Source organism: Panthera tigris, chromosome E1, assembly GCF_018350195.1.
Source record: "Panthera tigris isolate Pti1 chromosome E1, P.tigris_Pti1_mat1.1, whole genome shotgun sequence".
Lineage (NCBI taxonomy): Eukaryota > Metazoa > Chordata > Mammalia > Carnivora > Felidae > Panthera > Panthera tigris.
In genome coordinates, this window is record NC_056673.1 from 44,776,142 (window position 1) to 44,798,658 (window position 22,517).

The 22,517-nt window shown below is 40.1% G+C and overlaps 1 protein-coding gene across 7 annotated transcripts in view; it reads left to right on the forward strand.

Annotated features, from left to right (window-relative positions):
* Positions 1-22,517, forward strand: part of EFCAB3 (EF-hand calcium binding domain 3) — a 65,069-nt gene that overhangs the window by 26,163 nt on the left and 16,389 nt on the right. For 4 of the 7 annotated variants that reach the window (XM_007088236.3, XM_007088237.3, XM_042966296.1 and 1 more), the window contains 4 exons: positions 9,160-9,250; positions 13,210-13,286; positions 20,043-20,186; positions 21,431-21,502. In XM_007088236.3, the coding sequence (XP_007088298.2) occupies positions 9,160-9,250; positions 13,210-13,286; positions 20,043-20,186; positions 21,431-21,502 (384 nt within the window). Of the gene's footprint in view, positions 1-8,035; positions 8,265-8,317; positions 8,754-9,159; positions 9,251-13,209; positions 13,287-20,042; positions 20,187-21,430; positions 21,503-22,517 lie in introns of those variants that run through there. The other 3 variants (XM_007088240.3, XM_042966298.1, XM_042966297.1) reach the window with 3 other exon arrangements.

A 22,517-nucleotide genomic window follows, 5' to 3' on the forward strand; every position in this document is an offset into this window, starting at 1 on the left:
CATAGGAAACTACTGGAGGATTTGAGCAGAGACATGATATGATCTGATTTAAATGTTAAAAGGATTATCCTGGCTTCTGTGTGTAGGATAGACTTGGCAAGGAGTGGATGAGGCAAGAGCAGAAGAAGGGAGACCAGTTAGACAAGAAGTGCAGGTAGAAATGGAGGTGGTGGAAAGTAATTTGGTTACATATATATCTGAAGATGGAATCAACAGTATTTCCTGATAGACCTATTCCCTGATGTATCCCAGGGCCTAGAACATAGTAGGCACACAAAAAAATATTTATGGAATGAGTGGATTGGATTAGATGTGGAATACAAGAGAAGAGGAATGGAACATATTCCAGGGGTTTGGCCTGAACAGGATGGAACTGCCATTTCCTAAGTGAAGAGACCAATGAATATATTTGTTGTATTTGTTGAGTCAGTGTTATCTTTGGTGTTATATTTGTTGAGTTAGTGAAGAAATGAATTCAAATACGTATGGATGCAAATATTATGGAAAGAGGAGATACTGGAAATCAGAGTATTTAGTGGTTTTCAGAATATGGGTCAAACAATTTAATATTAAAACTTGCTATCAAGTTGATGCTAGCAAAATTTTCTGATATTTTGGATTGATTCTCGAGCTAAACCAATGAGAGGAACAGGTGGTTGTCACATATTTGTATTTTCCTCTTAGGGCCTATGTACATTGATTCTTGTAATCCCCCTCCCATTCTCAAATCCATGCCTTGCTGGAATGGGATGGGGGTGAGTGTTTTTGCTGTGTATTTCCATTGTTGCTGCTCCAAAAGAACCATCCATGTTGATGTACCTATATTTTTAAATTATAACTAGTTGGCCTAAATGAGTAATAGCTAAAATGGTATTGTGTAAAGGGGAGTAAGCCTTTTAATTTCTGCAAATATTTCCATTATCATTAATCTAGACTACTCAGGAGGGAGCAAGAGAGGAACTGGGGGTCCTCAGGACTGGGCCATCCCTAAAATTTGTATGCAACCACAAAAGACCCTGAATAGCCAAAGCAATCCTAAAAAAGGAAAACAAAGCTGGAGGCATCATAATTCTGAGCTTAAAGCTAGTATTACAAAGCTCTAATCATCAAGACAGTGTGGTGCTGGCAAAAACCAGACACATAGGTCAATGGAACGGAATAGAGAACCCAGAAAAGGACCCACAAATGTATAGCCAACTAATCTTCAACAAAGCGGGAAAGAATAACCAATGGAAAAAAGACAGTCTCTTTAACAAATGGTGTCAGGAAAACTGGACAGCACGTGCAGAAGAATGAACCCGGACCACTTTCTTACACCATACACAAAAATAAACTCAAAATGGATGGAAGACCTAAATGTGAGACAGGAAATCATCAAAATCCTAAAGGACAAAACAGGTAGCAACCTCTTTGACCTCGGCCACAGCAACTTCTTACTAGACACATCTCCCGAGACAAGGGAAACAAAAGCAAAAATGAACTATTGGGAGCTCATCAAGATAAAAAGCTTCTGCACATATTTGTATGTGAAGGAAACAATCAACAAAATTCAAAGGCAGCCTACGGAATGGGAGAAGATCTTGGCAAATGATATATCTGATAGAGGATTAGTATCCAAAATCTGTAAATAACTTGTCAAACTCAGCACCCAAAAAACAAATAATCCAGTTAAGAAATGGGCAGAAGACATGAATAGACATTTTTCCACAGAAGACATCCACATGGCTAACAGACACATGAAAAGATGCTCAACGTCTCTCATCATCAGAGAAATACAAATCAAAACCCACAATGAGATACCACCTCACACCTGTCGGAATAGCTAAAATTAACAAAAGAAACAACATATGTTGGTAAGGATGCCAAGAAAGGGAAACCCTCCTGCACTGTTGGTGGGAATACAAACTGATGCAGCCACTTTGGAAAACAATATAGAGGTTCCTTAAAAAGTTAAAAATACAACTACCCTATGGCCCAGCAATTGCACCACTAGATATTTACCCAAAGGATACAAAAATACTGATTCAAAGGGGCACATGAACCCTGGTGTTTATACCAGCATTACCAACAATAGCCAAATTACGGAAAGAGCCCAAATGTCCATTGACTGATGAAAGGATAAATGAAGATGTGGTGTATACATACAATGGAATAATAGCCATCAAAAAGAATGAAATCTTGCCATTTGTGATGACATGGATGGAGCTAGAGTATATTTCACTTATTAAGTGAAATAAGTCAGAGACAGACAAATACCATATGACATCACTCACATGTAATTTAAGAAACAGATGAACACAGAGGAAGGGGAAAAAAATAAAAAGGGAAGGGCTGCCTGAGTGCCTCAGGCAGTTGAGCAACCAACTTTGGCTCAGGTCATGATGTCACAGTCCTTGAGCTCAAGACCTACATCGGGCTCTGTGCTGACAGCTCAGAGCCTGGAGCCTGCTTCGGATTCTGTGTCTCCCTCTCTCTCTGCCCCTCCCCCGCTCACGCTCTGTCTCTCTTTGTCTCTCAAAAATAAATAAACATTTAAAAAATGTTTCTAAGAAAAAAGAAAAAGAGAGGGAAGCAAACCACAAGAGACTCTTAACTAGAGAGAACAAACTGAGGATTGAAGGAGGGGAGTGGGCAGGGGATGGGCTAAATGGGTGATGGGTATTAAGGAGGGCACTTGTTGTGATGAGCACTTAGGTGTTATATATAAATGATGAATTACTAAGTTCTACTCCTGAAACCAATATTACATGCTAACTAACTAGAACTTAAATAAAAATTTGGGGGGAAAAAATTAAAGGATGACATCATCCCAAAGGATTTTGCCTACCTAGGTTACCAGAGTTAAGGTAGGAAATAATATTTCCTTCATGCTGACATACCCTGATTATTTCTAGATGATAAAGAGTGAGAAAAGCCAAAGATGAGGGAGTTGCTGGGAAGTACAGTTTCTGTGCCCAAAAGGAAGGAACATCTCGACTTTCCCCATTCAATGACCATCTCCTAGGACTCTGTCATAGAACATTGCAGCTTTAGACCTCAAGGTGCTGACACTCAATGAAAGCAAAACAGCCAGGGAGAGAAACAAAGGAATCTGCCTGTAAAAAAAAACTGGCCTACTGGGGCAGTATCTCTAACAGAGAGTTAGCTACATTTTTTCTTTTTCTGAAAAGTACAGTTCCCATCAATCTGGTAAATGACAGAACTGGTGAGATTTTCTTCTCCTTAAAGCTCATATATCTTTAACGGTACAAGATGAACTAGACTTTACCGTAATATATTAGGTTTTCAGGGGTGCGTGGGTGATTCAGTTGGTTAATCGTCCGACTTTGGTTCAGGTCATGATCTCACAGTCTGTGGGTTCAAGCCCCATATCAGGGTCTGTGCTGACAGCCAGAGCCTGGAGCCTGCTTCAGATTCTGTGCCTCCTTCTCTCTCTCTCTGCCCCTCCCCTGCTTGTGTGCGCTCTCTCTCTCTCTCTCAAAAATAAATAAACATTAAAAAAAAATTAGGTTTTCAGAACTTACGAATTATAAATCACACCAAGACACAACCTTTTGTCATGAAGTTTTTCTCCTTTAGCAAACAGTACTACATAGGAAGAAGCCTAATACTAATATTCTGCCCATCTAATATTCATTTCCTTCTTATTCTTCATAAGGTCAGAAGAGAATATGAGCCTAGGCAACTGTCAGAGTAATATGGTTGAATTAATTCCCATTGAAAACAGCTATAGACATTCAACATTCCTACTCAAATATCTTCAGGATTCCCCGGAGCTAATAAAGTCCAGAATGCCTCAGCTTAACAATGAAGATGTATATATGTCTAAAAAATAAAAAATAAAAAAAAAGACATTAAATAAGTGACATGGTTGGTCTAGGAAACTACAAAAAATGATGGGAACTATGGCAATCAGAAAACATATGGTTCCAGTTAAGGGGATGACAGTTGTTCTGCTCCAGTCAATTATGGCTAAGCAGGAATGTGGGCCCCATGTTTTCCGATCTTTGGGTTTTTCATGAGAAGTCGTAAACTGATAACTCTTAATTTACCCATGTTTTCACTTTTGAAATTCAACTTTTTAAATGTGGTATAAGCCTAATGAAATTTGTGTGAGGATCAAATTTGCAATCTCTGTTCTATTAACCACACCTAATCCAACCTACCTAATTATTTCTGCTCCCACTCTCTCACTTCATGCAATCCTATCCTCCAATGTGGTTGAGCTGTTCTTTGTCTCCTAATTTCATGATTATTCTACATACTTTTGTTCCTTTTCCACTCTAAACAGCTCTTCCCTCAGTGCTACACATTAAAATTCTACTTTTCCCTACACAGAAGACCTAAAACTGTAAATGCTTAGAAGAAAACATAGGAGAAAAGCTTCATGGTATTGGGTTTGGTAATGATTCCTTGGATATTATACCAAAAGCACATGCAACAAAAGTAGAAATAAATTGGACCACAGGGGTGCCTGGGTGGCTCAGTTCATTAAGTGTTCGACTCTTGATTTCAGCTCAGGTCATGATCTCATATTTCGTGAGATCAAGCCCCACGTCAGGCTCTGCACTGGCAGCTCGGAGCCTGATTGAGATTCTCTCTCTCTCTCCACTCCTCCCCCACACTCTCTCTCTCTCTCAAAATAAATAAAGGAAAATTTAAAAATAAAAAAAGAGGGGCGCCTGGGTGGCTCAGTCGGTTGAGTGTCCGACTTCAGCTCAGCTCACGATCTCGCGGTCCGTGAGTTCGAGCCCCGCGTCAGGCTCTGGGCTGATGGCTCAGAGCCTGGAGCCTGCTTCCGATTCTGTGTCTCCCTCTCTCTCTGCCCCTCCCCCATTCATGCTCTGTCTCTCTCTGTCTCAAAAATAAATAAATGTTAAAAATTTTTTTAAATAAAAATAAAAAAGATAAAAATAAAAAAAGAAATTGGACCACGTAAAAATCTAAAACTACTGTGCATCAAAGAACACAATCAGCAGAGTAAAAAGGCAACCTACAGAATGGAAGACAATATTTGCAAATATTTTATATAATAAGGGGTTAATATCCAGAAAATAAAAAGAACTACAACTCAACAACAGAAAAAAAATTAGAAAGTAAGCAAAAGAATTGAATACACAGTTTTCCACAGAAGATATACAAATGACCATCAAGCATATGAGAAGATGCTCAACATTAATAATCCCTAATGATTATTAGGGAAATATAAATTGAAACCACAATAAGATATATGACCTCATACCCATCAGGGTGGCTATTATCAAAAAAAAAAAACAAAAAAAAAACAGGAAAGGATGTGGATAAATTGGAATTCTTGTGCACTTTTGGCAGGAATGTAAAATATGGCCACTATGGAAAACAATATTTCTTTAAAAAATTAAAAATATAATTACTGTGTGATTCAGCAATTCCACTTCTGGGTATAAAGCTAAAAGATTGAAAGCAAGGTCTCAAAGAAATATTTGGGGGCGCCTGGGTGGCTCAGTCAGTTGAGCGTCCGACTTCGGCTCAGGTCACGATCTCGTGGTCCGTGAGTTCGAGCCCCGCGTCAGGCTGTGGGCTGATGGCTCAGAGCCTGGAGCCTGTTTCCGATTCTGTGTCTCCCTCTCTCTCTGCCCCTCCCCCGTTCATGCTCTGTCTCTCTCTGTCTCAAAAATAAATAAACGTTAAAAAAAAATTTAAAAAAAAAAGAAATATTTGTACACCAATGTGTCATAGCAACGTTATTCACAGTAGCCAAAAGGTGGAAGAAACCCAAGTGTCCAATGACAGATAAATGGATAAATAAAATGTGGTACATAAAATGGGATATTATTCAGGCTTAAAAAATAAGAAAATTCTGACACAGGCTACAACATGGGTGAACCTTGAGAACATTATGCTAAGTGAAATACACCAGTCACAAAAAGACAAATACTGTATGATTCCACTTAGATGAGATTTCTAAAGTCAAATTCATAGAAAATAGATTTGTGGTTGCCAGGGATTAAAGGGAGGGGTAAATTGGGGAGCTATTGTTCAGTGAATTTAGAGGTTCATTTATGCAAAATAAAGTTCTGGAAGTTGATTGCACAACAATGTAAATATACTTTTTTTAAAGTTTATTTATTTATTTTGAGAGAGCACAAGCAGGTGAGAGACAGAGAGGGAGAGAGAGAATCCCAAGCAAGTGCTGACAGTGCATAGCCCAATGTGGGGCTCAAACTCATGCACCAGGAGATCGTGGCGTGAGCCAAGATCAAGAGTCGGAAACTTAACTGACTGAGCCACCCGGGGCCCCAAATTTAAATATACTTAATTACAAACATATGCTTAGGGGCCCCTGGGTGGCTCAGTTGGTTAAGCCCCCGATTTCAGCTCAGGTCATAATCTCGCAGTCCGTGAGTTCAAGCCCCTCATCGGGCTCTGTGCTGACAGCTCAGAGCCTGAAGCCTGCTTCAAATTGTGTCTCCCTCTGTCTCTGCCCTCCCCTGCTTGTGTGCACATGCGCTCTCTCTCTCTCAAAAATAAATAAATAAATAAATAAATAAATAAATAAATAAACAAACAAACATTAAAAATAAAACTTTAAAAAACAAACTGATAAACTGTATGCTTAAAATGGTTAAGATAGTAAATTTTGCTATGTGTTTTTACCGCAGTTTAAAATAATATTTAAAATAATAATATTTCTCAACAATCCCATCCAATGACAATGCCATTATTCCCATTTTATTTTGTTTTTTAAGTTTATTTATTTATTTAAGTTTATTTATTTATTTATTTATTTATTTATTTATTGAGCACACGCACGAGCGAGAGAGGTGCAGAGAGGGGGTGGAGAGCAAGAATCCCAAGCAGGCTCCACACTGTCAATGCAGAGCCTGACGCAGGGCTCGATCTCCCAAACCATAAGATCATGACCTGAGCTGAGATCAAGAGTCGGACGTTCAACACACTGAGCCACCCAGGCGCCCCCATAATTCCCATTTTATTCTTGATAGGCCCATAACATAGTAGGCCCTTATTAAATACTTGTTTAATTCATTCATAAATTAAACCATCACTTTCTTTCCCTCTGTATCCCAGACCAGAATGGGAGGCAAATATCAAGTTCTAAAAGACTAGGGAAGTGTCAAATTATGCTTACAATAAACTCTGAGAACAGGAATAGGAAGCCTCTAGAACTGCAGCTCCTGAATGAGGCCTGAAACAATTTTGGGGGCTCAAGCTAAACCTTGGGTGCCAAAGGTATCTGTGTTTAGCCACGAGGAAGACTATAAAAATATGCCTAACTCATGTTAGTTGATTTACCATGCCATTAGGCATGTCAGATCTTGAATATTAAAGTTACTAATTAAAACAATCATAATCCTTTTTTTTTAATTTTTTTAAATGTTTTTATTTATTTTTGAGACAGAGAGAGAGCGCGAGCGGGGCAGGGGCAGAGAGAGAGGGAGACACAGAATTCTAAGCAGGCTCCAGGCTCCGAGCTGTCAGCACAGAGCCCGACGCCGGACTTGAACCCACAAACCGCAAGATCATGACCTGAGCCAAAGTCAGACGCTCAACCGACTGAGTCACCCAGGCGCCCCAACAATCATAATCCTTTTTTAAATTGCTCTTTTTCAATCACTCTTTCCAATAATACCACAGTCTATAAATCTATGAGAGTTTGGGGTATTTTTTGTCCTTCTTTCTAGGCTAAAACAATTAATGAAGTGGTTCTTAATCACCATTAAATCAAGGCATTTCAGTAAAATTTTTCATTCGAACAACTTCCAACTCACTGATGTTTAACATGGAAATATTCTAATACAGAATTTAAAAAAAAAAAAAAAAAACGCTTCCCCTTCCCTGAAACCCCGACAGTGTCAAAACGTTCCCATTCTGTAATGCACACCCACGATACCCCAAGGGTACGAAATGAACCACATCGAAAAACCCGCTGCTTTAAATCTGGAAGGAGCTTATAAGCCATTCTCTCCTGGGCCCAAGCCTGAGAAGTGAATGAGGTCACAGTTGTATGATGGAACAAACCCTTTATTGGATTCTTGGTCTGATTGAAGCCCAGGGGTGGTAGGTAGCGCGGCTTAGAAGTAGGTAAATATCTGGATTGTGTAGGAATTTATGCTGAGTCCTTTTTTTTTTCCCAAATCTATCATCTCTAAGAGAGATTGAAGGTAGTTTTTTAAAGGAATGATTATTTTGTACCGTGAGGATGATTTCGCAGCACCTTTCAAGTGCCTAAATTGTTGAGCCTCTCCGGAGTTCCCAGTTCTATGGTAGGTTTTTGGACTGTGAACATATGTAATTGAGTTGTTGAGAAACAACTGGCTTTCCAGGCTCTGAGGTGAAGAGCTGGGAAAATGGATCAAACTATAACTAAATATACAAAGGCTTTTTCTTTGTGGTTTCATAGTATTTGATTGTCTATTATTCCTAAGTCAGCAACCCAGTATTCTTGTCAGTGAACCACCTAATATACTTTGAAAAAATAATTAGAGAGGGCAAGCCAACAATAAAAGGGGGAAGCCCTACCAACCTGGCTTCGGGCCCATAGGCCCTGATGTCCAAACTCTGCAGAAGTGGAAAGGCAGGACTAGGGAGGCTCTACTGGCTAAAAGTCCATTCAGGAGAGTCTAGGGCAGTGAAACAGCATTGTATCCTACCTTCACTCCTACTTTTAAGGAAGACCAGTGGGTTCATAAGAACTGACGGGACAGGGAGGGACCTCCAGGAAGGAAACCCTGGGAAGATCTACTTACTACTAGGCAGGTATCCAAGATATAAATAAGTAGGTAAATATTTTATAAACGCTGTAACATTTTATTCTCTGTCAATTATGACGTGTATATTCTACCGATTTCAAAAATAAATTTTGTCTTTAAATAACTCTTTCCACATCTTTCTAGGATGCTTTATGTCACGTGGTACCACTTGTTTTTACTCTGTGAAGGGGGTAGACAATGATAAGAACTTTGCTTAGAGATCTCTGGACGGTGAAGGGCCCCTCCGCACGGCCTTCCAACTCTGCACACACCTCTAACTTGAATTTGCACATATTACCATTCCTCAAGGCCCTGGACTTCAAACTCTAGGTCTTAAGCTAGGGAAGTTGCAAAAGAAAATAGAGGAATTAATCTGTGATTTGATCTATTTGTATCTTCTGAATTCCAGACAGAGTTATTGGCCCCATGGCACTTTCTGATATTAAATCAAAAGTTAAGCTGAATCCTCTAACAAAAGTACCCAGCTCCCATGGCACGAGGTAAGTAATGAATGTATTCAGGTGATAAGTAGATTAAGATAAAGGATTATTAAGGTGTCTTGCCATTTGCAACAATGTGGATGGAACTAGAGTGTATTATACCAAGCAAAATAAGTCAGAGAAAGACATATATATGATTTCACTCATATGTGGAATTTAAGAAACAAAACAGATGAACATAGAGGAAGGGAAGGAAAAGATAAAAACAGAGAGGGGGCATCTAGGTGACCCAGTCGTTTAAGCATCTGACTCTTGATTTCATCTCAGGTCATGATCTCACAGTTTGTGAGTTCGAGCCCCACATTGGGCTCTGCACTGACAGCATGGAACCTGCTTGGAATTCTCTCTTCCCCTCCCTTCCCCCTCTCCATTTGCTCTCTCTCTGTCTCAAAATAAATAAACATTAAACATTAAAAAAAAACAGGGAGGCAAACCATCAGAGATTCTTAAATACAGAGAACAAACTGAGGGTTGCTGGAGGTGAGGTGGGAGGGGTGGGCTAAATGGGTGATGGGTATTAAGGGGGTACTTATTGGGATGAGCACTGGGTGTTCTACGTAAGTGATGAATCACTGGGTTCTACTCCTGAAACCATTACTACACTGTATGTTAAATAACTTGAATTTAAATAAATAAAATTTAAAAATAAAATAAATGGAAAAAAAGAATTATTAAGGTGGTAAATATATTAAATACCCGTAAAGGCTATGAGGAAACAAATTAGGATGTTCCTCAAGTATCCTGTGATAAATTTAGTTATAAAACAAAACATATGAATTGAAGATAAAGATTTTTATGAAAAGAAAAAATCCTTTTTGATTGGAGAAACAAAAAGTTCTTCTTCCTGTTTGCCCAAATGAGAGACAATTTTTGTGTAAGGGGACAGAATATCCTAGAGGGCTTAAGAAGTTGTCAGCAGTACATTAAGATATTTTGAGTGCCAGTTTATTTTTTTTTAATTTTTTTTTAATGTTTATTTTTGAGACAGAGAGAGACAGAGCATAAACAGGGGAGGGTCAGCGAGAGGGAGACACAGAATCTGAAACGGGCTCCAGTCTCTGAGCTGTCAGCACAGAGCCCGACGTGGGGCTCGAACTCACGGATCGTGAGATCATGACCTGAGCCGAAGCCTGACATTCAACCGACTGAGCCACCCAGGCGCCCCTTTTTTCTTTTTTTTTTTTAATTTTTTTTTTTAACGTTTATTTATTTTTGAGACAGAGAGAGAGCATGAATGGGAGGGGCAGAGAGAGAGGGAGACACAGAATCTGAAACGGGTTGAGTGCCAGTTTAAAGGAGAATAGCGTTAGGGGATCACAAAGAAGACCTAATCCCCTAAGCAAGTCAGTACAGAGAAGGTCTGTAGCTCAGATATGATGGGTAAAATGAAATCTAGTAAATTAGCCGTGACTGACCTTGAGCTAAAATTGGGAAGGGAGATTTGCCTGTGATATTAGCAAAAGCTTTTTCCTCCGTCTGATAAGTACAAATTCCAATACACAGTAGCCACTAGTGACTAAAAGAGCCTGATCTATATTTTATCAGAGCACAAGAAGAAGAGCCTCTCTTCTCCCTCACAACCATCCATTTTCTGTGCCACTTGGAGAGATTTCTCCAAGCGTCCTTGACTGTGCCGTTCGCTGCTGCAGGAATAGATTCCTGACCTCTTTCCGAGGGATGTGGGCAGGACACCTTACAGCCACCAAGTCCCTTGATCTCATTGTTCCCTCACCCTGCATTACAAACTGTCTCTTGAACTAACGACGTTCTTGTCACTGAAAGGAGTCAAGCAAAGTCTAGACAAAGCACACGTAGAGGGAATTCCTACATGAGATGAGAGGCTAGCCCAGGCTCATTCCAAACCTAAGGTTCTTCAAAGCTCTGAAACATTATAAAATAAAAAGACCATTTCCTGTGTGGTTTGAAATTCTGCCAAGAGGATCCTTTTTGAATGTTGCTAATAGAGACATCACACTGCCTGACTTGCTTCTCGAGAACTTCCTATTTCTCCATCTACCGCATCTTTTATATCATGCAAAAGGAACTTGTTTATATTTAGAAATACGATGAATATAAAATAACCCGAGTAAGGCAAACTGGAGTTTTCAGAGATTCAAATAAGTGATAGAATGGAAACAGCAGCAGAAGAAATCAGTGTTGGTAAAAGCAGAGAAAACAAACTAATTAGGTAAAATTCCATGTTGTAAAAGTTGGGAATGGTGCATTTTGACACCTATTACCTCCTTGTTCCCTAGGTCCCTCTTTGACAATGAGTTGAACCTACTAGATACTGAGGAGGAGACTAAATTCATAAACGATAATTTTTTTAATTACCATGTGTAGTATTTCTTCCAGTTTCACTTCATTTGCTTCTTGTAGAAAGATAAAAACTAAGAGATTCCATTAAAACTTTTAGTTTAGGGGCACCTGGGTGGCTCAGTCGGTTTGGCATCCGACTTCGGCTCAGGTCATGATCTCACAGTTCGTGAGTTTGAGCCCCGTGTAAGGCTCTGTGCTGACAGCTCAGTGCCTGGAGCCTGCCTCGGATTCTGTGTCTCCCTCTCTCTCTCTACCCCTCCCCTGCTCACACTCTGTCTCTCTCTCTGTGTCTCTCTCTCTCTCTCTCTCAGGAAATGAACAAACATTAAAAAAAATAATAATAGGGACGCCTGGGTGGCTTAGTCGGTTGAGCGTCCGACTCCGGCTCAGGTCATGATCTCACAGTTTGTGAGTTCGAACCCTGCGTCAGGCTCTGTGCTGACAGCTCGGAGCCTGGAGCCTGCCTTCGATTCTGTGTCTCACTCTCTCTCTGCCCCTCCCCTGCTCATGCTCTGTCTCTCTCTGTCTCAAAAATAAATAAAACATTAAAAATAATAATAATAATAATAATAATAAAACATTTAGTTTAGTATCAAACCTAAATGTATTTTAAATAAAATTAATGTATAAAATTATGATTTTTTAAACATTTTAAATTACTATATTATAAGAAAACCCAGTTATGCATAATGTACTTTATGTACTCTAAACTAATAACCTCCTGTAGATCTATACAAAATATCCCCAAAGTATCCATACGTTTTCTCTTTTTTCCAGATTTTATTTTTCTGAGGAAATGAAAAGTCACCCGGTGTTCCAAACCTTCCAGAAGTGATCACTCTCTCAGTAGATAGGTAGATACATAGATATAGATATGGTTGATATACATATAGACCATATATAGATATAGGTATAGATGTAGATGTAGATATATCTACCTCTATCTCATATGTGGGTAAAAATACAGTTTGGCAGTTAAAGTCATAAAATAAGTATAGATACAAAGTTTTCAGTATAAGGATATTCAACATAAGATTATTTATACCAGTTTAAAAAATTTTTTTAATGTTTATTTCTTTTAAGAGAGAGAGAGAGCACGCACACATGAGCAGGGGAGGGGCAGAGAGAGAATCCCAAGCAGACTCCACACTGTCAGCACAGACCCCGATGTGGGGCTTGAACTCACAAACCATGAGATCATGGCCTGAACCCAAATCCAGAGTCAGATGTTGAACCAACTGAGCCACTCAGGGACCCCTACACCCGTTAAAAATTTGAATTTATATTTCTAGCAATAGGAATAGTGTAGGGCTTATATCCTTGAGCTTTGAAGTCAGATAAGCCTGAGTCTGAATCCCAGGACTTCTACCTTTTATCTGTGCAATTGGGACAAGTTATTTAATCCCTCCGAGCCTGTTTTCTCTTTTGTAAAATGGAGAAAATCAGGGGTTTTTTTAAGGATGTAAGGGCGATGGGCAGGTATAGGGCAGAGGTGGACCTTGGTGGCCAACGTTTTCTCGCTCCATCTCCTCTGGATATATTGTGATGTATACAGTCATTCCAGTCAGCAAAAACTGAAGAATGGAACTAACATTTGCTGGTTTCACATATGTATTAAATCTTCTCATGTCTTTTGTCAGGGATAAAGATTTACCAGGATCTCTCCCGTGCCAATTACAGCACAAAGAAAGGAAGCTGAATGCTTCACAAATACAAGGTAATGAGAATCATCCCCAAATGAAAGCTCCTTGATATATCTGATCATTTTCTTCTCTGAGATCTGTGACTTCAAGGGTTGACTGTAGTCCTCTGCTATTTGAGACCAGAAGTTCTAATTCAGTGTCTAATTTATAGGAAGGAAGGGCGATTATTTTCAAACAGACATCTTCCTAGAATTTGGACAGTCCTAGACAAATATTTTTATTCAGATAAGGACTTGTGGGTATGCAAAAGAACAAATGCAAAGTCAAATAGAAATCAAGTAATGGGGCAGTGTAAATACAACTGAAGCCCCAGGATTTCTCACAGAAAAAAAAAAAAATCATAATGATAAAATTAGCTAAGCTTCCTACAGTTTATCAGTCCAAATAGCAAATATTTATTTAAAGCCCACGATGTAGTAAGCCTGGGAAACATGGTCATTGCCCTGATAGGAAGTCTTTCAGAGAAGTCAGATCATTAAAGCGTGAATTTTTGACTGAAACAATTTCAATCACAATACAACACAAGTTATGATAGGGGAAGTATAAAGTATTATGGGAGCATAAAAGACAGTCTCCTGACTTGGTCTTGGGAGGATAGAAAGGGAGTCCCAGAGAAGGTTGGATAATGAGTGGAAGGCAGACAGCAAAAAGGAAGCGTTCTGGGCAAAATAGAGTAGAATCTGCAAAGGCCCAAAGGAAAGGGAAAGCATGACTCGTTAGAAAAAAAGAAAAGAAAACAAAAAAGAAAGAAAGTCAAGCATGACTGTGTTTGGGTTCTGGGAAGGCTAATGCTTCACCCTCCAAGTTTGGGACCAGTTGAAAAAACAGGAAGCAAAGAATCACCTTTATTTCTGGGAAAACCGGTTTGAAAAACAAAAGATTGTCAAGATCGGAATTGCATTTATCCTTGTAAAACTGAGCTAAACGCCTTAATAATAGTTTATAGGGGTGCCTGGTTGGCTCAGTCGGTTAAGTGTCAGACTCTTGGTTTTGGCTCAGGTCTTGATCTCATGATTTTGTGGATTCGAGGCCCGCATGGAGCTCTGCACGGGAAGTGCAGAGCCTGCTTGGAATTCTCTCTCTCTTCCTCTCTCTCTGCCCCTCCCTAACTCGGGCTGTCCCTGTCTCTCTCAAAATAAATAAATAAACTTTAAAATAATAATAATCACAACAACAACAACAGCTGATAGCCTTCGAAAACTTTAAGGTTTCTAATAGCATTCATATACATTGATGCTTGTTTTAAGGGTTCCCAGGATCTATTTTAATTGGGTATTATAAGACAGACAGATACATAAATGACCATCAAGGACGAAGAAAGTCTTATACTCCTACATCCCTAGAAATAAGAGGCACAGCAAACCACAAAGGGCACACGGGGCAGCACCAGAGTCAGCCAGGAGGCAAAGTGGAGGGTGGGAGGCAGTGGGCAAGGTCCCTTCCTGTGGTTTCTGCAGGAAGGAACAGGTTTTAAATACTACTTACATGCTGACACTTCCCAAATGTGTGTGTCCAGCCCAAGCCTCTCTCCCCAGCTCCAGGCTCATATGTGATTGCCTCCTTGACACCTCCAATTATATGTCTAATAGATACCGCAAAACCAACACATCCCAAACTGAACTCCTGATGTGTTCTTCATACACTCTTTTTCATTGTGGTAAAATACACACAACATAGGGGCACCTGGGTGACACTCAGTGTCCAACTCAGCTTCGGCTCAGGTCATAATCCCAGAGTCATAAGATCGAGCCCTGTGTCGGACTCCATGCTGAGCATGGTGCCTGCTTAAGATTCTCTCTCTCTCTCCCTCTGCCCCTCTCCCCCACTCACATGCTCGCTCTCTCTTTCTCTCTAAAATAAAAAAATTAAACTAAATTTAATTTAATTAATTTCAAAATTATTTAATTTGAAATTTAATTAATTTCAAAAATACACATAACATAAAAATTACAGTGTTAACCATTTTCAAGTGTATACATAGAGATCAGTGGCATTAAATATATTCACATGTTCTACGGCCGTCACCACATCCACCTCCAGACATTTTCATCTTCCCAAACTGAACCTCCACACCCACTAAACAGTACCTCCCCATTCTTCCCTCCCCTCAGCCTCTTACTCTTAAAACATGCTCGACCCACAACCTTCCCCATCTCAGATGATGATATTCCATCTTTCACTATTCTGGAAAAAAAATCTTGACTCGGGGCGCCTGGGTGGCTCAGTCGGTTAAGCGTCCGACTTCAGCTCAGGTCACGATCTCACAGCCCATGAGTTCGAGCCCCGCGTCGGGCTCTGGGCTGGTGGCTCAGAGCCTGGAGCCTGCTTCCGATTCTGTGTCTCCCTCTCTCTCTGCCCCTCCCCCGTTCATGCTCTGTGTCTCTCTGTCTCAAAAATAAATAAACGTTAAAAAAAATTTTTTAAATTTTAAAAAGAAAGAAAGAAAAAATCTTGACTCTTCTGTCTCACCCTACCTATCAGTCCACCAGGAAATCTCATTGGCTCCACCTTTAAAATACATCTAGAAGCAGCCAGTTCTTACCACCTCTGCTCCAACCCTGGTCGGAGACACCATTGTTGTTCACCCACAATAGCCTCCTGACCACCAGTCTCCAACTTGTATCCAAACTCTTCCAAAAGTCTGTTTTTCTAACGGCCAGAGTGATCCTGTTGAAACATAAGTCAGGTGGGTGTGAGGGGAGGAGATGACCTAAGGAACTTTGAAAATGGTGTTTTGACTGGAAACTCTAAGACCCAACACAAAAGGAACTGTACAGAAACAACGCACTCTAGCCAGTAAAGTTGTTTCCCATAGGGGTATAGCTTAACAATTCTGAAACTGTCGTACCTATGGACTGGGTGGAGTAACTCAGTAAATGGACGGCAGATGGCAGAAGCCAGGTTTCTCACGGTTTGGAGTGGGAAGTTACAGATAAACACGGGGAGAAGGCTCCAGTAAACCAGTGGTGCTGGCTTAGGTTCTGAGACATCAGTGTGAACTCATGTTTAGCTTCATATGAATACAGATGGACAGATCAAGAAAAAATTAGAAGTATGTGTGTATCCATGTGTTACTATCCATGCACAGTATTTCCTAGCTCTGTCGGCTGAGAGGACTTAGAAGCATCAATACCCCCACAGCATACCCACCACCCAGATCTCGACTCCTAATGCCGGTCTCCCATAAAAGAAGCAGACTGGCTTGGATAAATGGCTGATTCTGGGGCCCGGGCAGGGAATAGACAAGACAAACCTGGGACATGTTATAGTGGCAGAAAGTAAGGAAGCACTCAGGAAACAAAAGGACACAGGAGCTTTTCAAAGGGATGCATGAGGGCAACCTGGAAGGTTAAAGCTAGAGTAATTTGGGGCAACCAAAATAAATAAAGTAGTGTTGGGTTATAACTCCAAGTATAAAAAGAATAGCCGCAAGTCCATACTGACAGAAACAAATGATTGAATTTTTTGTAGAGTCTTTCAAAGATAAAATTTATTAGGATGAGAGCATTCTTTCGTATTTCTACGTTGTTGATATTAGATAGCAAGAATAGATGTTCTTGTCAAGTACTTTTTTCTGTCTCATGAAATTACCACATTTTTTATGTTTAGCTTGATAAGATGATACATTAATACATGGTTTTGATTATTAAATCAACCTTTTATTCCTGGGATAAATCCTAGTTGGTCATTGATTGAATTTTTTTTTAAATGGAGAAGCGAGAACTCTCCCTTACAAGAGAATTCCAAATAATGAATGTAGTTATTACCTCTTCCGGGAGATGGCGCTTCATTCCCCGGCCCTCCGTCCCTTGAGTCTGGACTTCCCTTAGTGACTTGCTTCCAAAGAGTAGAAAATGGAAAGGAGGGAAGCAACTTTACAGGGGGAAACCCTTACAAACACTCCCTCAGCCAGGTAATCCAGGTAAACGTATCCCGTGCCGAGTCATCTTGACAATATGCAGCCTTCTTACCACCGTGAGGAGAACGTTACCTCACTTTGCTCATCTTCTTTCCAAAAAATCCATAATCTCAGGCTAACCATGAGAAAAACATTAGAAAACCCAAGACTGAGGGACTTCCATAAAAATACCTGAACAGTACTCCTCAAAACTGCCAAGGTCATCAAAAACAAGAAAAGTCTGAGAAACTGTGACAGAGAAGAGGCTAAAAAGATGTGACAGCTAAATGTAATAGAGTATCCTGGATGGGATCCTGGAGTGGGAAAGACTAATGAAATCCCATTCATGTCTACAGTTTAGTTAACAGCACTACACCAGTGTTGGCTTCTTAGATGTAATGAATGTCCCAGAGGAATGTAAGGTGCTAACATTAGGGAAAACTGGGTGAGGGATCTACAGGATCCCTGGGCTATCTTTGCAACTCTATCTAAAACCAATCTGAAGTAAAATTTGGGGTGCCAGGGTGGCTCGGGTGGTTAAGTGCCCAACTCTTGATTTCAGCTCAGGTCATGATCTCACAGTTCATAAGTTTGAGCCTCACATCAGGCTCTGCATGGACAGTGTGAAGCCTACTTGGGATTCTCTCTCCTCTTTCTCTCTCTCTTTCTCTCTCTCTCTCTCTTCCCAAATAAGTAAATAAACTTTTAAAAATGCATTTTAAAATAAAATTTAAAATAAATGGTAAAATATACCCACACACGCTCACACACACACACACACACACACACACACACACACACACACACTACACTTCTGACCTTTCCTGTTCCTCTCCTGTTGCTCACTCTGCTCCACTCCAGCCACACCAGCCTCTTTGCTGTTCCTGGAACCTGCCAGGCCTGTTCCCCGTGGCACCTTCACTCTGGCTCTTCCTTCTGTCTGGTCCTCTCTTCTCCCAGATATCTATTCCCTCATCCTCTTGAAGTCTTTGCTCAGATCTCACATATTTAATACAAGCAACCTATCCCTCAATCCCTGGAACTCCCAATCCCCCCAACGTGCATTTCTTTTTCTTTTTTCCTTTGTCTTCTACCTTGTAACATGTTATCCAACTTACCTATTTATTATATTTATATAAGTGCAGAGATCTTTGTCTATTTAGGGCACTAGTGCAGCCTAGGCACCTAGAGCAGCACCTGACGCAGAGAAGACATTCGTATTTGGGACGCCTGCGTGGCTCAGTCAGTTAAGCGTCCGACTTCAGCTCAGGTCATGATCTCACGGTTCGTGAGTTCGAGCCCCACATCGGGCTCTGTGCTGCCAGCTCAGAGCCTGGAGCCTGCTTCGGATTCTGTGCCTCTGTCTCTCTCTGCCCCTTCCCTGTTCGTGTTCTGTCTGTCTCTTTCTCTCAAAAATAAATGAACATAAAAAAAAAGACGTGCGTATTTGTTGAAAGGCTGCATGAATGAAGGTAATACCTACTAACATGCTAGAAATACTAGGGAGAAATTAGAAACCAGTCAGAGATGGCTCCAGCCCTAGAGAAGCCTGCCTCCTATCAAGGGAGAAAGATGTTACCTATTCGCACAATTTTAAGAGAGGTATCATTATCTCTATAAGATGAATTTCATACATACAGACACATCACATACATATAGATGCTAATACTTGACTGTGATATGAAATAAGTTTTATTCTAGTGCCATTTGGGATATACTTTGTTCTCGGTTTATTTCTTCATTCGCTGATTTTAGAAAATACATGTCTAAGTTTGGCTCCAGTTAATGCCTGGAGTATGTCTTTGAAAAAACTTTGACTCTATTCAAAACATTCGCATGCATATAATTTGGGTACATTTGGGTGCATTCGTTTTCTGTTGCTGCCATAACAAATTGCCACAAACTTAGCAGCTTAAAACAACACATGTATTATCTCACAGCTCTGTGGGTCAGAAGTCCAGGTGGGTTCAGCTAGTTCCTCTTCTCTGGGTCTTTCAAGGCCAAAATGAAGGAGTTGGCCAGCCTGGCTTCTTACCAAGAGGCTCTAAAGGAAAATCTACTTCCAACCTTATTTAGGTTCTTGGTAGAATCCAGTTCCTTGTGGTTCTAGGCCTGAGGACCCGTTTCCTTACCGGCTGTTAGCCAGGAGTCTCTCTCAGCCCCGTAAAACCATCTGCATTCCACATTACATGACCCCGTCCATCTTCAAACCAATCCCTCCTCATTCTTTGAATCTCTCCGATCTCTCATTTTGCCACATCTCTCTTGCTTCTGGCTGCCTAAGGGACCTGTAATTATATTGGGCACACTCCGATAATCCACAGTAATTTATCTTAATTATAACTGCAAAGTCCTTTTTATTGTGTAAGTAATACATCCACAGATTCCAGGGATTAGGGCATGGACATCTTTCAAAGACCATTTTGCGAACATATTTGGTTTTCCACCAAGTAGTTTATTCCAGTTCAAATCTCATGGAAGGATGATGTCCTTTATATGAAATGTCTATTATGTACTCATTTTTCTCTCAATAATTTTTTAGAACATGATCTCCAATCAACTATATAGTCTGTCCTAGTTCATCACAATATGTACTCATTCTTTTTTTTAATACATTTTTTAGTGTTTATTTTTGGAAGAGAGAGACTGAGCATGAGTGGGGGAGGGGCAGAGGGAAAGGGAGACAGAGAATCGGAAGCAGGCTCCAGGCTCTGAGCTGTCAGCACAGAGCCTGACATGGGGCTCGAACTCACAAACCGTGAGATCATGACCTGAACTGAAGTCAGATATTCAACCGGCTGAGCCACCAAGGCACCCCTATACTCATTCTTGAGTAACTAACTGTCTGACTAACTTAACTGCATTTCCTCAGCCTTCCAAGATGCCTACAACTTCTTTAACAAGGATAAAACTGGCTGTATTGATTTACACGGAATGATGTGCACTCTAGCCAAGTTGGGAATGAATCTAACCAAGCGTGATGTCTATAATGAATTAAAATGTGCTGATATTGATGGTGAGTACTTTGACTTGTAATTACTTTTCTCATAGAAGGTTTTTATAAATTTATATATTTCTATCAGTGATTACATAAATGAGAAATAAATCTCATTTATTGTCAAAAGTACATATACGTGTTTCTCTTTAAGGATATCAGTAAAGTATGTGTACAAGTTACAAAATCAAATTGTACAAAATGGACTATCCTTTGAAAAGTTCTGTGTGGAAACTAAAAGTGACTGTCATATTTCAACATCAAATTCAGATTACCTGTCATGATGTACATTTTGGAGGGTGCCTTGAAATAACAGATACAAAGTCATTGACAATTTCAAAAATGACATGTTACCAAGAAAATCCAAGCCCTTTGTTTCCATTTGAATCTTATTAGTACAAATCTTCCTTCCATCATTAGAGCCCACCTACATATTTTTTAATTTATTTAAATTTCAAGTTAGTTAACATACAATGTAGTATTGGTTTCCAGAGTAGAACCCAGTGATTCATCACTTACATATAACACCGTGCTCATCCCAAGTGCCCTCCTTAATGCCCATCACCCACTGAGCCCATCTGTACTGTGACAAAAATGCCACAGCATTTTTGTTGCTATTTTTAAAGCTGTTAGATAACATTCCCTTTGAATACACTGACCTAGTGATTATAGCCCATGCTGATATGTTGTATGGAGTATATATTCACTATCTCCTCTCACCTCTCCCCACCCAACTGCCAGTGCCCCATTCAATTAGCATAAGGCCCACATGTGAATCAGTGTCACTGGTCAATCAAGGCATCACTTGTTTCCACTAACTCCACCCAATTTGTCTGTTCTTTCATCAGAACACACATACATACCTCTAACAGCACTATTCTTTAACGTTAGAGGTGACTGGGTACAACTTGGGGTTGTTTTAATAATAAAAATAGCAGAGGGGGGGGTATGGGAAGCCAGGGGTGGATTCCATGCAAAAATGGCAAGTCTCCAGGAAAGGAGGGAGTGGTTAGGACTGCAGGGGCTGAGAGCCTGGTTGATGTTTTTACCCCACCATTGCTTCTGGTGGCTGTGGGTGACTCATGTAACAGTGCTAAAACCACTTCGAGAAGACCAGTGCTCACCTGAGCACATCTCCAGCCTTAACGTGCTGTGATTTTACGTATTGAATAGTCCAAGGTGTTTTCATTTGACATTTAACATATAATCTAATTACTAAAATGCATCTTATATCTTTGTTCTGAGCCTTCAAATTTCTGTTTCAGGGGATGGAAAGGTGAATTTCTCAGACTTCACAAAGGTGTTAACAGATAAGAACCTCTTTCTTAAAGCTGTGGGTGAGTAGAGCTATTACAGAACAGATGGCAGCTGGGTAGCTGTGAGTCACTGCATAGTAACTACTATTCATTTAGGCCTCTGATCAGGAGACACATGAGGAAGGTGTACTCTGGGGTGAGATTTGCTTGCCATATTGCTTCTTCAAAACACTATTTGCTAAGCAAATTGATACAGTTTTAGAATTTTAACTTAAATGCATCAAGTCCTTCTGCAGGAGACACTGCTTTTTGGTCTCTGGTGTGAACATTTGGAGTAGTGTAGAAAAAATCGGTCACCTTTTATAATATTCTTTACCAAGTGCCTGTACTACTTTGAGAGGAGCTCCCTTTACAATGAAAAAAAAAAATTTTTTTAGAAAAAGAAAAATGCTCTCTCTCGTGCAAATTTGGGGTATAAATAATTTACTAGTCCTAAAAAATAGGAATGGACTTCCTCACCCTGATGAAGTCTTCCCTCAGTGCAAGGACTGGAGAGTCGGCTAGAGGTTAAAGAGCATATTCTCACACACGGTCATAAATGATGTGAAAGTGTACTTGACATATTATTAGTCCTCTGATGGTTTATTTATGAGTTTAACAGCCTGCCTTGGAAAAACTAACCACAATTCAGGTTATATTTTCTAGAATAAATACATTCTAAATTCTAAATACTGTGTACTGTTTTGAAAACACACTCATTCAGGGGCACCCGGGTCGCTCAGTCGGTTAAGCATCTGACTCTTGGTTTCGGCTCAGGTCATGATCCCGGGGTCATGGGATCAAGCCCAGTGTCAGGCCTGCGCTGAGTGTGGAGCCTGCTTAAGTTTCTCTCACTCTCTCTCTCCCCCTCTCCCCTGCTCACTCTTTTTCTCTAAGATAAAAAAAAAAATTGTTTTTAATGCACTCATTCATAGGCTGTGAACTGTCCTTAGAATAAACAGAAGTTACTGCTTCAAGTACTACTATAGTAACGAGGGTTTGCTTGCAAACCCGAGATATGTTTATCAACAGTTTCTTAACCTGGAAGAACAAGACA